The 15000-nt window shown below is 41.3% G+C and overlaps 2 protein-coding genes across 2 annotated transcripts in view; both read left to right on the top strand.

Annotated features, from left to right (window-relative positions):
* LOC137981036 (uncharacterized) overlaps window positions 1–15000 on the top strand; it is a 33073-nt gene that overhangs the window by 9626 nt on the left and 8447 nt on the right. Inside the window, exons 5-9 of the mRNA XM_068828405.1 lie at window positions 1432–1676; window positions 4432–4651; window positions 5388–5629; window positions 8381–8544; window positions 10435–10615. Coding sequence (XP_068684506.1) covers window positions 1432–1676; window positions 4432–4651; window positions 5388–5629; window positions 8381–8544; window positions 10435–10615 — 1052 coding nt within the window. The remainder of the gene's footprint in view (window positions 1–1431; window positions 1677–4431; window positions 4652–5387; window positions 5630–8380; window positions 8545–10434; window positions 10616–15000) is intronic.
* The window catches only part of LOC137979043 (melatonin receptor type 1B-B-like), a 3178-nt gene continuing 617 nt past the window's right edge, over window positions 12440–15000 (top strand). Inside the window, exons 1-2 of the mRNA XM_068826205.1 lie at window positions 12440–13676; window positions 14555–15000. The exon at window positions 14555–15000 is cut by the window's right edge and continues 617 nt beyond it. Of these exons, the coding sequence (XP_068682306.1) occupies window positions 12846–13676; window positions 14555–14773 (1050 nt within the window). The 5' untranslated portion in view covers window positions 12440–12845 and the 3' untranslated portion in view covers window positions 14774–15000. The remainder of the gene's footprint in view (window positions 13677–14554) is intronic.

Raw genomic sequence — 15000 nt, 5'->3', positions numbered from 1 at the left:
CATGTAGGACAGCAAGCGCCACAAGCCGGTTTATTTTGCTTACCATATGCATACAAACTCCGCTGTAGTATAACAATACGTAAGCATACTTAATGGTACTGACCTCCTAAAAACGTGTGAAAGGAAAAGTACACTGGGCACCTGCCGGATACGAAAACCCAAAACCCTTCGGGAATGAGGGAACGTATTCTCCAAACCCTATGCAAGTGCCACTACCCTATGGAGGCTAAGGGGAAAATTTAACAAAAAAGTAGGCGAAGAAAGCTGAACCTAGATTGATTCAAATCCCTAACGGATCACTATTTGTACGACAAATTACCAATAATCCCCATCAGACAACCGGACCCAGTGCTCTGGTCCGTACCGTCAAAATATCAATTTCTGCCAATTTCGCAGGCTACAACTGTCAGAAATAGCATTTTTTGTGATCCCCAATTTAAACAAATATAAGCTTTAGGGGAGACTGGTTTGGTTAAGGGGAAAGGGGTAGAGTGGTTAAGGCACTGAACTTGCAATCGCAATTAATTATATAGCCGGAATTCGTTCCCGAATTCAAGTCCCGCATTTGCCACTAGTTTACAGTACTTTAGGTAGTCCCGTCAGCTTCTAGGCTGCTTATTTATTTATTTATTTATTTATAGCGGCTCAGTACGCAACGCTGCAATTGCCGAAAAGTTGTTGGGGTCAGCAGAATGCAGCCAAAAACACGAGGCATATATCCTAGTCAGAGTGACAGCGCACATTTGATCAACAACTTCCGTTTCCGCCTACTGATCAGAGTTCATCACAACGTTACATCTTCCGCCAAAAACAATGATAGAAGAAGCCTGGCCTCGGTTGTCCAAAAGGTGAATAACGCTATCCACTTGATAAATCACCATCAATCGGATAAACGCTATCAAAACCAATTGAGTTATCCAGTGGAAAGACATTTCCCCGCTTTTCTAGGGTTAAGCTAAGTAAAATTTCCCTTGATGATGCCAGTATTCATTCGAAGTAGAGACCCATGATTTTAATCGTACAAATTCATTGTATCTGTGGAACGGCGTTGTTACAGAACCAGCTATTTTTGGATTGATTTTCCCAGGAAACCAGACCTTTCCGGCTAATGACAAGTCTTGCATGAGAAACTAAAACCTTGAGATATGGTCACTCGTACAAAGCCAAATTGTATCGGAACTCGGGAAATATAGGAGACCCCAGGCTCCCGCAGGTTATGGGCTACTGTTCGAAGTTTGTACTTGACGAATCGTTTGTCCATGGCAGCTTCTGCTGGGGGTAGACAAGGCTAGCTGAATCCCGCACCCAGAAGGTACGTTCTCTGCAAAGTACGATTTTGATCACATGATCAGACCATCTTGTACCTCTCAATGGGGAGGTGTATGCAGTGCCCGCTCAAGGAGCGTGACGCTTAATGTGTCACGCTGCCTTCTTTGTGCGGAAGTTCCAACATGCAACTGCGCACAAGTCATCTTTCCTGGAAAGACATCATCAGTACTTACCTTGTTCAACTGATTCATATCACTACTTAATTTGCATCAGGCAGGGATCATTCCTTTATTATATCCTCCGTTTCGAACCAAAGATTCGTCCTCGACGCGTGACTGGAATCATGAGGACCGCCATCGCTGTCCTCGTATTTTTCTCGCAGTTTAGGGGTGTGATTCTCACAGAGGGTAAGTTGGAACTGTAATTTGCATCTATTTATTCCTCGATTGTCTTTTTTCTTATTAAAATGGGGAAACGAGGGAATTAGAAAAAAAAGTGAGAGTTTATTACGAACTCTTTTACTAAGGAAGATTATCCTGCCTCTGTGAGTTAAACAAGCTTGTCAATGCAGTCCATTGTATGAAAGAAAATTTAATTTTAATAATATTGCGAGTAATCCCAGTTACTTTTGTTCATTCATGCACAGTTCGCGAGTATATTTACAAGCAGAGGCAAAACATTTCAACCCACACGAGTCACACGATCGGTCAGTATAAAACGAGGAATGAGGATCCGGACTGCGGACCGGGTGTAAAACGAGGACTGCGGACCGGGTATAAAATGCAGACAGGTATAAAACGCGGACTGAATACAAAACATCGTGAAAAAGGCGCCGAGCAGCGAAATAGCAATAGGCTGACGACGTGATGAAGTCCGACATGAGAGTGGTGGAAAAAATGTTTCGCGCCATAATTATCGACCATAGCGTTAAAGTGGATACTTTTTTGGCTTCTCAAAACGACGAGCAATAGGTCACTGAAGAGTTTAGTTGAAATTGCAAAACGTTTGTATGTTGTATTTTTCAGAGGTAAGACAGTAATTTATGAAATCCTTCGCGGGTCACCAGCTTTATGTTTAGAAATCGAGAACTTTGAAGGACTTCAGTGGGAGATACTGATTTCAACAGAGTTTTATTTTGACCCGAGACCACACAAAAATAACTGGAAGCGTGGTTGGATATTCTAGGGCGCGAGAAATTCTGTTCGAAAGCTTGGTTCAAAATTCAAAAACTACGGTACTTCCATGTGCTAACACAATCTCTTTATTCAACTAGATCCAGTCCTCACACGGGGTATACACCTGGCGCTTACAAACAAACAAGTTCAGGTTGATCGCGTGTCCAGAGGAGTGGATATATATTGAACATCATGCAAATCGAAAGCAAACTATCTCGACCCGATCTACAAGCGTTCCTATTTTCCCACGGAAATTCACAAATATTTACTTATGAGCATTCCGTGCACATGACATCATGTGCCCTGTCAATCAGTAACATATCTTCGGAACAGATTCCGCAGTGATGTTTGGCCGGGGATCTCTTTATCTATTCGCAAAATAATTGTTTTTTTTTGCGATTGATACGACATTTTGTTCACCTCAGTGTCGCACGGGTCCGGCTGTATACAGTACTCGACCAAGAGAGCAACCGTTATAGTCCACGTACTGATTTCCGCGTACACACTACCGACTTTAACTGAACGCTCTTACGCAGACTTTGGAAGTAAGGATTGCGTGACGAGCCAAACACTCTAGGGCAACCCTAAAACCAGGAATCCGGAATCACAGTACAATACAGAGAGTAAACACTATCCTAAACATTCATAAAAGCTAACCTTAGGCCTAATTAGGCCTAAAAACGTTTGTTTAGGCCAGGCCTAAGGTTAGCTTTTATGAATGTTTAGGATAGTGTTTACTCTCTGTATTGTACTGTGATTTCGGATTCCGGATTCCTGGTTTTAGGGTTGCCCAACACTCTACGTGTGTGTTGAATCCACCCGGCCATGCTGGCTCGAACTACGACAAAAAGAGTCAGAGAACTTTAATATAAAATATGCAAATATACGTAGAGTTTAAGTTTATGCCAAAAGTGTTTCCGTTCTTCCCCATAACAATTTTTCCACCCTAGTTTTTGACTTGATTTGCGTTAATTGTTGATTTCAGTTTACAGTGCCCCCAATTAGTGCTCCAGCGCTAGAAAGACTAGACACTTAAATAAAATTCCTTTTCTTTCCTTTCCTTTCCTTTCCTTTTAAATTCGTGGAGTAGAGTATAATTTTGAGATAAAATCTCAACTCTTACTTTCTCTAGCCCAATCGATGTTGTAACTCAGCATTTCTGTGTACGTGACAATATTTTGACACGGAATAAGAGTACTCAAGGGCCTTTCAAAAAATTTTTATCTGGGCCAGTACAAACCTAGTTTTGTTCTATACTCCGTTTTTGAAAACTCAGTCTTTGCTTCATACCGAGTCCGCAGTCCGCGTTTTATACTGACCGTACAACATACAAACGGTTTGCAATTTCAACTAAAACCTTCAGTGAGCTATTGCTCGTCGTTTTGAGAAGTCAAGGAAGTATCCACTTAACGCTATGGTTGATAATTATGGCGCGAAACATTTTTTCCACCATTCTCATGTCGGACTTCAATTCACGTCGTCAGCCTATTGATATTTCGTTGCTCTGTGCCTTTTTCACAGTGTTTTGTATTCAGTCCGCGTTTTATACCTGGTCGGCATTTTATACCCGGTCCGCAGTCCGGGTCCTCAGTCCGCAGTCCGCAGTCCGCAGTCCTCATTTTATACTGACCGTCACATGATCTTGCAAGCGTTCAATTTAAAACCGTTATTTCATTAATTCTAGTTTTCTAAATTACAACACCATTTTGTGATTATTAAGAGCAATTTCCAAATTTTCTGTTAAAGTCAACAATGCTGTTTCACAAGTTTGATTCTTCCTGTAAGCTGTCGGTTTATCACAAAGTTTATTGTTAAAGCCTTAGTTGCTTTGTCCGAAGCTCCTCAAAGAGATTACGTGACGAAGCCTTGCTATTTTGTTCAGACCGTAAGAGCTGTTAAAGTCACGCAACGCTTCCCTTGCAAAGCGTTACTTTGGCCCGAGAGGCTTAGTCAATGGGTTAATTATTAAACTTAAGTTTCCTTTCAGGAAGCTTCTGGCAAGTTACAGACTTTCACTATGACAAAACGTACCAGGCAAGTACTGACCCAAATAAGATTTGCAACTCCCAAACCCCTGACAGCCGGAAGCCTGAAAGATCGGGCAGCTGGGGAGACTATTTGTGTGACTCACCATGGAAACTAATCAATTCTTCAGTCTTTGCAATGAAGGACATAGAAGCTAATCCAGACTTCATCATTTGGACTGGGTAAGGCATCAAGTAAAGGTGGGAAAAAATTGGAGCTCTTAAGTTGACTTCGGGCCGTCCGTCTTTTGCCGGCCTGCTCAGACGATCTAATTCGTGAATAAGTCTTTTCAAATGCGTCTCAAACCTTTTTTTTTTTTGGAAAAGGCGAGTTTCAGCAGATTAATGATAACTCGCTTTGCACATCCATCCATCAGAATATGGAAAAGGCTTCTGTCACTACTGATTTCACTGTGATGATTTCTCAAACATCATTCATCCGGCTCAACTACCCATTTAAAATATATGATATTTAATGACACATATTCATACCCGAATTTTAATGATAATTTTTCATTTAAACCCTTAGGCATTCATTGGTTTAGCTTGGTGAACATAGCTGTCCCCTAAGAACGACTTGATATTAAGTGTGAACCCACTAAATTGCTGTTTCTTTAGTTATGCGTATTACAAGTCAGTCACTCTAAGCTGACTGTCACATCCCTGCTCTCGCAGGTTTACCCGCGCTTGGGCGCATGTGACTCAGACTGTACTGTCTCGTCTGTTAATAGCTTTTTGAAATAAAGCAGTGGCAAACCCAAAGTGAACAAAACGCGGAAATGGTGTTGTTTTCTCCCTTTCCTACAAACGTTTTTCAAAGTAAACATAACACGTAATTACTTTGTTTTTTGTTTTCTACAAATGTTTTTCGCTCGTCCGTTAAATCGCACTTTTATTTCCTTTTTAAAATTATTTTAAGGGATGACATGCCTCACGTTCCGAACAGTGAACTGAGCACCAACGAAGTCATAGAAACAATTAAGAACCTAACCGAACTGCTGGCCACAGTCTTCCCAAACAAGACGGTCTACCCAGCCCTTGGTAACCATGACTACCATCCAAAGCATCTGATGCCGCCAATGCCGAATGATATTTACAATGCTGTTGGTAACCTGTGGGGTCGCTGGCTTCCTCAAGATGCTGTTACAAGCTTCAAGAGAGGTATGGAATTACTCGCTTATCCCCTGTACGTGTACATTGCTAACAGAATAGGTGGGCTAAGCTAAGCTGGGAAAGCTAAGGAGTGGCTGGTCATACGTGCATGCATTGCTTAGCTGGAGGTTGACTGAGCTAGAAAGAAAGATTCTGCGTGAAACCGGTACTTAATCGATTGTGATCCTATTTAATGAGGGGAGCGTTGTGGTCTTAAACAAATCACAAAACAGTACAAAAAGTAATTCAAAACCGAAAAACCGCTTTACATTTTTATCGAAACCGAAAACCGTAGGCAAAACCATTTGTTTTAAAAACCTCAACCCTTTGGCTACTAGAGATTTGGCCGAAAAACACGTTTTGAAGCTAGTTGAGGGGTTTTTTTGTCACTGTCGTGCTGTTTAAGAGTTAAATTTCCCTACAAACCCGTTTCCAGATTGTACACTCCGCTGCCTTTTCAGCCAGGTGCAAAATAAGCGCTTGCAAAGTTCGAGCATGCGCAGAAAGCAAAATTTCGACATTCGACTTTCACTTTTCGCTTTCTCTCCTTCCCTCTCTTTTCGCTTTCTTTGCCTCATTTTTTTTTTTTTTGAACTTGCTGGGCATTTGGTAGGCTTTATTTTGGTGGGAAGAGTTTCTGAGAAACCTTTCATCATCTTAATCTGGGAATTAGGTGCTCAGAAAGGTAGGTGGGTAATGGAGCAAGCTTTTCATGGAGATTTTCAGGTCAGTGTTACATGGTTTTTTTGGCCGTTTCTCCAGTTTCCTTGACTGAATTGTGCTCATTCTGGTATAGTTTGAAAGATCTCTTCTACCTGCACAAGTTAGTGGACAAAGCTGTTCCTGACCGTTAAAAGTGATGACGCCACAAGGGGTAGATGGGACCGTGGATAAAGCTGGACGTATTTTGCCAGATAGTAATCAAAGGGTTAATCAACGTATAATCAAGAGAGGATCATCCTCTCTTGACTTAATTCCTTGGTAATACGTAGATGATTCGACCTTAAATCTGCGGCATGAGAAATGGGAGAAACGTCGTGAGTGTGCACGCGGATGACACGCATAATTGCCGAACCTCGACTGTACACTGTACAAACAGAAAATACCGAAATCTGCATCGGATACCAAATCCGGAAAACGGCTTCTATTTTTGCCGAAAATGAAAAATGGGACAAAAACCGCAAACCAACCGAAAAACTTCGGACTTTCAGTGCAAAAACCGATAAACCGAGCCAGAAAGAGGCAAAACCCAAAACCGAAAATCCCAATTCGCTTTAATCACCAGTCCCATCATATAGTTCGTTTTGGGGTTGTTTACCAATCTGGACCCCAGAGCTCTTCTCATGACTGAGGAAGAGAAGAGCTCTGGGGAACCCTGAAAGAAAGTGTATTCTCATTGGTTTTCGTGAAGAACAATCAAAAGCGTCTTTAATTGGTGGATTCATGCTAGCACGAGGAGTGAGCAGGCGCCATAAGGTTCAATTAATAGCCAATTTTTGGCTATAAGAACCCTACGGCTCATGTTCTCCTACATAGAGTTTCCCAGAGCCTTGGGCCGATCCAAGGCTCTGGTGACCAGAATGGGTTGTTTGCATTAAAACCAGCCCTTGGGATATGTCAATTTCATTTAGGTTATTTTTAGATGTCACGAAAACGCAAATCTGTTTCCCGAGACGTTCGCAGTCAGAGAACTCAAATGGAAATTGCAGTTTGTTGACGAAAACGAGTTTCACAACCAAGGAGATTGGTTTATCTTGCCCCAAATCCTGGAGTTGGATATAGATCCTACAATTTCTAGTGAAATAATGGCTTATTGGATGAAGAATGCGACACCGAAAAGCCATTACACATCTGCCAAATAAATTCGTATGACGTCATCCTTTATAGTCACGGACGGCTCGGGAAACAAAACTTCCGATCTAAAAATAACTTCGTATCCTGGCCCTCTCTACCTCATTTTCTCTTGATATGCGTTAATTTGAGATGATTTGATTTCTGTTTAGGAGCCCATGACTGGAAGAGTACAACTTCACTGTATTTGTGGAACGGCGTTTTCAAAGAACTTGTTATTTTTAGATCGATTTTCCCGCAAAACCAATCCTTTCCAGCCAATCACAAGTCATTACTATAGGATTGAGAATGGTCAGTGGTCGTGCAAGCCAAATCCTTTTTTAGAACTCGTCTGAGGCCTCGTCCACACGTATCCGGATATTTTTTGAATCCGCAACGTAGTGTATTCAAATGGAATTTGCCCGTCCAAACGTCACAGTCCGAAACGTATCCGGATTCACTCTAGTGCTCAGGACTCTTCAAGGAAACAGAGTGTGCGCCATGAAGCCCTCGGCAACCATCTTGAAAATTAATTTCACGGTAAGGAACTGGGCTCGATCTTGTTACGTCATCCGGATAAAAAAAATAGCCGGATTTGGCGTCCTCGCGGTTCCGGATGTATATCGGATTAAAAAAAAATCCACTCTGGAGAGCGTATTCAAAACGTTCCGGATTCGCCAGCGAATTCGCCGGATATGTGTGGACGGAAGGCGTATCCGGAAAGAAAAAGTTGGGGATTAAAAAATATCCAGATAGGTGTTGACGGGGCCTAAAAGTAGCTGATCCGTTAAAATGGCGTTGCATAGTTGTAGCCTCCTGGTTATGGGCTTAATGTCCTCAATAAGTGCCCCACCGCAGAAAATAGTTTACACTTAAATAAAAAAGTTCATTAAAGGTCAATTTCATTCAGTTCTTTGTTCTTCATCTCAGGGGGATTTTACACTGTTCTTATCAAGCCGGGTTTGCGTCTTATTAGTCTGAACACTGTTTATTACTACACAAATGACAAGCTTACAGCCAACATGTCAGATCCTGCGGGTCAGTTTGATTGGTTGGATAGCGTGTTAACGAGCGCTTCTGTGGCGAAAGAAAAGGTACTCTTAAAAAATTCACATGTTTTCTTTAGTCCCTGCCCAAAATGAACAAAACTGGACAACTAATTGCACTTTTGAAATTGGGTACAGTAGTTGATGCGGATCTCTGTGTGAATTTGTAGCGACAGGCAAGAATGGACGTTTTTTTTTCGTGATGTGATATCTTTCCTTGGATCCACGTCATGATTCCTTTGTTTCCAGGGAAAAACCTAGCGAAGAACAAAGTGCATAATATACTTCAGCTCAATAATACAGTCCTGCGTTTCTCTGACAATCACCATCATAAATTATTCTGTTCGATATGTTTGTTCTAGCCGAGCCAACTTTTTTTTTTTCTCGTGTAAATTGTTCGCCGCGTTTTGATGGTAAGGAAATGTAGGAAAAGTTGGCTCGACAAGGGCAGCGAGGGTAGGCGAGGCTAATTTCCCTTTCGTAAACAAGCGATGCCATTTTTGAAGGTCGAGGCCATTCTTAGTAACCAAGCTTTTTTATCCGGTTAGTTTTCAATAAATTGTTAGGATTAGCTTCATTTAAATGCTCTAAAATAGCTAATAGGAGTTCTTGTTGCTGTAGTGTAGATGTTAAGTACGTCTGCTCTTAAGCCGTTGAACCGGGTTCGGCATTGTTCGATCAACTTTTTCTAATTCTAAGTGACATACGCTGCTAATCTAGTCCTAGATTAAGTATCTTTTTCCTCATTTGCAAACGACAAACTTAACAGTGAAAATTGTTCGTCCAAATGGCATCGCTTGTTTACGAAAGGGAAAATTGCATAGGCGAGTGACCCTTCTACCCGGGACAACTTTCTCCATATAGACGGGGCCTTAGATTATATATACTGTCTCGCCTTACAGATAAATTTTACATCTATTCAGTGAGCCAACCACAGTTTGGTTCTACAGGGGCGTAGCGTGAGATTTTGAAGGTGTACGCACGCGTAGAATGTTTCAAGCGCCGGAGGCACTCCAAAGCAGGGGGTCTGGGATGATGCTCTCCCAGAAAATTTTGAAATTTGGGGTCTCGAAAATGTCATTTCCGACTATTTCCGAAGGACATTTCAATAAATAAATGCGAAGGAAAATGCAGTAGTCAGTTGTTTATTTTACCCATCTTTAGAGTTTTCAGCATGCTACAACACAAACAGGGGGATTACAAGCAAAGGGCAAGACGTCGCAAAATCTCTAATAACATAATCATCATAACCTTCAATAAGAAAATTAACGATAAAAGCGAAGTTACATGACGTTTCGACGTTTCGACGACTTCATGTCATCATTATCAAATGTGAAGAAATTAAGTTAAACCTCTATTTCTGTATAAATACTTATGTTAATTTCTTCACATTTCACATTTGATAATGATGACATGAAGTCATCAAAACTTCATGTAACTTCGCTTTCATCTTTAATTTTCTTATTGAAATATATATCAAAATCTACTACTATCATATCAAAAATAACCGGGAACTTGGGACTGGTGATGAGAATGACACTGTGTGGGGTCTCGGAGGGCTTTTACTTATATTAAACAGAAAATCTTTTTAAAAAATTTAACAATTTCTCAAGTACGCACGTGCGTATTTGCGTAAAGACCGCCACCCCCCTGTTCTACTATTCGTTTTGGCCATCGCCAGTATATCAAGTCCGTTACCAAAACGTTGAGATATTAAACCATATTGTTGTGTTCAACTAGGACACTGCTGGAAAGCACCCCACAAGTCGACTTTCCCTGACTATTTTTGGGAAACTAGTGCTGCAAGTAGTACAATGAAACGTACTTATTGAACTGGAGATCGTACGTGCTTTACTAGTCCATGATTATTTATAGTTAAAGACATGAACGAATCTCTGTTTCTCTAACAAATGTGTTTGTTTGTTTGTTTGTTGTTAGGTCTTTATTATAGGTCACGTGCCACCGGGCGCCTTTGAGCGGGCCCCTCATAAAAAGTGGTTCTATCCTCAGTTCAACAGGAAATACATTAATGTAATAATGAAGCATGCAGCCGTTATATCTGGTCATTTTCTTGCTCATCAACATTGTGACAGCTTCAAAATCTTTTATGACAGGACTGGTGAGTGATGCAAATCTCAATTACATCTCTGTCAGTGCTATTACTTTTAGTTTTTAGAGGGCCGTCTTCTTTAATGGTAATTGTAATTGGTTTTTATACCACACATGTCATATAAGAGAGACCACCAACACCTGCAGGGAGGGGGGGGGGGGGTGGTATCCCCCCTACTCTTCACGAACATTGTGTGAGTTCTTCAATCAACGTCCCCCCGGCAATCAAATGATTAACAGCAAGAGTTGTCCGACGGGGTCTGCTTTTAATATAGTCCTTATTCAAGAGAACTCGATAGTCTTACCATTTGCAAATGAAATTGCAAAGATAGCACTTTCTCCGCAAATCTTTGTAAGACCCTGAACGTCGGTCCGACCCGGGTTGTGAACCCGGGATCTCCCTCACAAAAGTCCGATGCTCAACCAAACGAGGTCATTGCTTTTTTATTGAGGCGGTTTTTTGTTGCTCGATGTAAAGACAACGAAATGTGATAAATTTCTCTCTATCGTCGTCTTCAGGGATCGTACTTTATGGCTCCTTGTGTTTTGAACATTAAACAGGAAAAAGACATCTGCCCCCTAACATACTGTATGGACCTCACACTTTTCGCTTTGCGAGTCAAAATGCAAATAGTCCGGCAGTCTTGCAACTTATCTCGCATTCGATGATCACATGAGCAGAGGTCAATGGCCGATTTCTCAGACATGTCGACGCAAATTGCATTAAACTAATGCTACCCTACACGACGTGTGTATCATTCACAAGAAAAGGCAGACGAGTGTCATGTTGGGTTCTAGAGGTTCCCTCTCCACTTTGTAATCAGTATTTTTCTCGTACTAGCTGTCCCATTCTCATTTGTATAGAAAATTGTCAAATTCTTGTTCGGAAGGCCATGTCAGCGCTCACTCAAGACAATTTCGCAACGTCCCGCTTGCGAGATGCAGACGGGCTCTGCATGCAACAACTTGTGTTTCGCAACGTTTCGAAAAGTAGTATGAAAATCTACTTGGTAACGCAAAGTGCAATTTATATTCCGTTGCCAGTTGCAAAGATATTGCTTTAAGTGAATTTTTTTCCGTATGTCAAAATGAAGAAATAAAGAGCACCCAGTCTCATGGTAACGGGAAAAAGGTTGGCTGTTGCCAGGCGACAAGCTTGTCGATGTTATATGTCAGCTACGAATTTTGAGATTATACAGGATATAACAGTTTTAGCAATTATTTGTATTGGCCCTGTTGTCTTTAATCGGCGTTTTAGTAGCAATTTTTCACCACGATCGTACACAATTTACTTATCTGCTACAGCTTACGACGACTGCATTTTGAAGAGCATCTTTACCATTACAATTCAAAAAGAAATAAACTGCGGTAGTTGTCGGAAAATGGCATCAACACGACAGTGGCCTTCTCGGAAGTCAGGTGTCTTTCCTATACAACGCTGTTTTTCTAGGCAAGGAGAGTTGGCGCAGACCCATCTTCATACAGACCTTTTGAGGTTCGTTTTATTTGGAGTGAGAAAAGCCACTTCCGTCATTTTTGTGGTAAAAGAGACGAAAAGAACGATTGTTCATTCCCTTCATTTTGTGGCTTATCTTAGGCAGAATTGAAAGCAAATTCGCGAGACAATCAGTAATGAGGTCTTATTTTTCCTCCAAGTTACACATGGTGTACTTGGTAGCATGGTACTTATTAAATCACCTCTGTAAAAATCGACATTTCCTAACGTACACACCTAAGTGGACAACAGATTACCTTAGTTTAAGAAAAGAGTGAATTTTAACCAGTCATTTAATCGTTTGCTTTTGTTTTACGGAGGATTTAATTTAAAGTTCGCAAAGATTCTTGACCTGGCAGGTGGTAAAAGCTTTTCTAGATCTGAAACCGTGATCATGAAGAGGCCATTGAATTTACTACGGAAGACGAAGATCAGTAATGGATTTCTTTTCTTGTCTTACTCTTCATGAAGGCCATTTACATTAGTTCATTACTTATCTTTTTACCCTGCTTTTTTTGAGTTTTCCTTGATGGTAAATTCAGAGGTATAATGCCATCCTCATTGTTGGAAGGAAATGGTTTCTATCTTGGCGGCTCAATTTTCCGTGTTCAGTCTGATCTTAATAGTCGTTTATCATTAGCACCGCCTTCTTAAGCCATTGTGTAGCTGACGATTAGACATCGTTGGACACAGCGCCTTACACAGTGAACAACATCTTTTGCGGTTGGATCTTTAAGCTGGAAACATGAACAACATCGATCCTGGAGATGCCAGCGTCGATGTTCTTGCTATTTTACGAGCGCAACTCGAAGCCCGGACAAAAGTAACCGTCGTAGTAGAGTCGATAGTTCTAATAACCATTGATATCATTGCCCTGATTGGAAATGCCATCCTTTGCTACATCATTTACCGAAACGCCAGGCTCCATAATCCCACGACAATGCTGATTGTGGCACTCGCCTTCACAGACCTGCTAACTGCCACTCTCGTCATGCCTCTTACGATAGACGCCGTTGTCCACAGTAAAAGGCGTTTCAGTGACACGGTCTGTAAAGCACACGCATTCGCGATGTCAGTTCTGGCCCAGGTGTCGATCTATCTCATGGCTATGACAGCCTTCAATCGGTACGTTTGTGTCAAGAGAAGGAGCCTCTACAAGAAGATCTTCACAAAGAAGCAGACTTTTTTCATAATAGCCGTCGTGTGGGTAGTAGCGCTTTTCATAAATGGTCTCCCCAGCGTGCTTTCTCTGGACGATTTCTTCTTCTGCCCTGGGTACCTCTTGTGCTGGAGACGAATGATGTCTCCCGGAGCCATATACGGCTTCAACGCTTGGCTTTATGGTTCCTTCACAGTGGCCTACGTGGTAATTGTGGTGTGCTATTGGAAGGTGTTCCGCGCCGTATCACAACACAACGCAGAAGTCGCCACAAACCTACGCCAAGGATGCCATAATGAGGAAGTGTCCGTATCCAAAGCAGTGGCAACCATCGTTCTTTCGTTCACGCTTTGCTGGATCCCAGCAGAAGTAATGGACACCATGGATAAGATCAACCCACTTCTCCTTCCACGTCAGGTGAGATTAACGCTAAAATTGTTCTCTATGGCTTATAGTTCTTTCTTCATCTTAAATGTTGATCTCAATGAAACGACGAATTGGAATCTTGTTGTACAGAATACTTTCTTTTTGCGTGTGTTTGTGTAAGGGCTCAACATCGAGATTTGCCTTTTTATTATAAGGCCGGGCAGTTTTACTTTGAATAAGGCAAAAATTTGTAATGGAAACTAATTTCACAAATGAGAAAGTTTTTCTTTTCTGGAAGCGAAAGGGCATGCAAAAGGTTGTAACAAGAAATAAATGAGAAGAAAGAACAACCACCGCGTCACTGTTATAGGCTGGCACCTGCTCTTAGCGGCATCTTGTAAACTCTGTCTGTTTCCAATGATTTAGATCTCAAATTGATCTGTTTATTTGAGAATTTTATTTTAATTATATTTTCACTATGTATTTTGTACCTTTCCCCTTATTGTTTCTTACTTATTCTTGGTGTATAGCAAGCTAAACCGAGCAATAAAACTGAAAAACTGAAGAAGCTTCCGGCGGAATAATGTCTATTTTCGATGTAATTTGCCATTATTTGCATAATTATTGTGTTTTGCCTCTGCATTGTACTGTGCCACTACTGCGAATAAATGCTTAAATTATTTTTCAATTATTGCTTGGTCGTAACTCATTGCCCCAGAATTGGAAGGTGCGAATAAGTTCGATTCCTGTAAGGACACCAGGACATCTTTCCCTAGTTATTCATTGATAAGTTCACAACATAGTCCTTTCGTTGAGAGCCTCTTCTGACTTGCGTCAAAGAGTCCAATGGCAAAAATCTATCAAATTACTTGAGCGAACCCAAGTACCAAGTAGCGAAAATTTATGTTGGACCCATATTTTTTTGTTAGGTTTTCCTCGTGGCAACATCTCTTTGGTTCTTAAGCAGTGCAATCAACCCATTTATTTATGGCGTTATGAATAGTGCATTCCGCACGGAGTACAAGAAGATCTTTTCCGTCGTCGCAGTCAAACGTCCAGTACGAGTCTCGTCCGCCAACATTTCCACTCATCTGGATAATCCAGAGACGTCCCCGCCTGGAAGTGCCACAAAAGACCAGGGTTTTTAAGGCGCTGTTACACTGTGCAACTTATCTTGCAACGCCATTTCTATAAACGTTCTCATAACCAAACAAGGTTCCATCCAAATTGTCTCGTTTCGATGATCACATAAGATTAAAGGAACACTTTCATTCGCTAATGCCGCAAACCGTTGCGACAGAAGTTGCAGGACAGGTGTTACAAAATAGCCAATGCCTAAAAATTTCGTTGCAACTGTTCAGGAAAGTAGAACTCA

Source organism: Montipora foliosa, chromosome 12 (genome assembly GCF_036669935.1).
Source record: "Montipora foliosa isolate CH-2021 chromosome 12, ASM3666993v2, whole genome shotgun sequence".
Lineage (NCBI taxonomy): Eukaryota > Metazoa > Cnidaria > Anthozoa > Scleractinia > Acroporidae > Montipora > Montipora foliosa.
The sequence above is the reverse complement of the archived record's forward strand: the minus strand, read 5'-3'. Positions and strand labels throughout refer to the sequence as shown.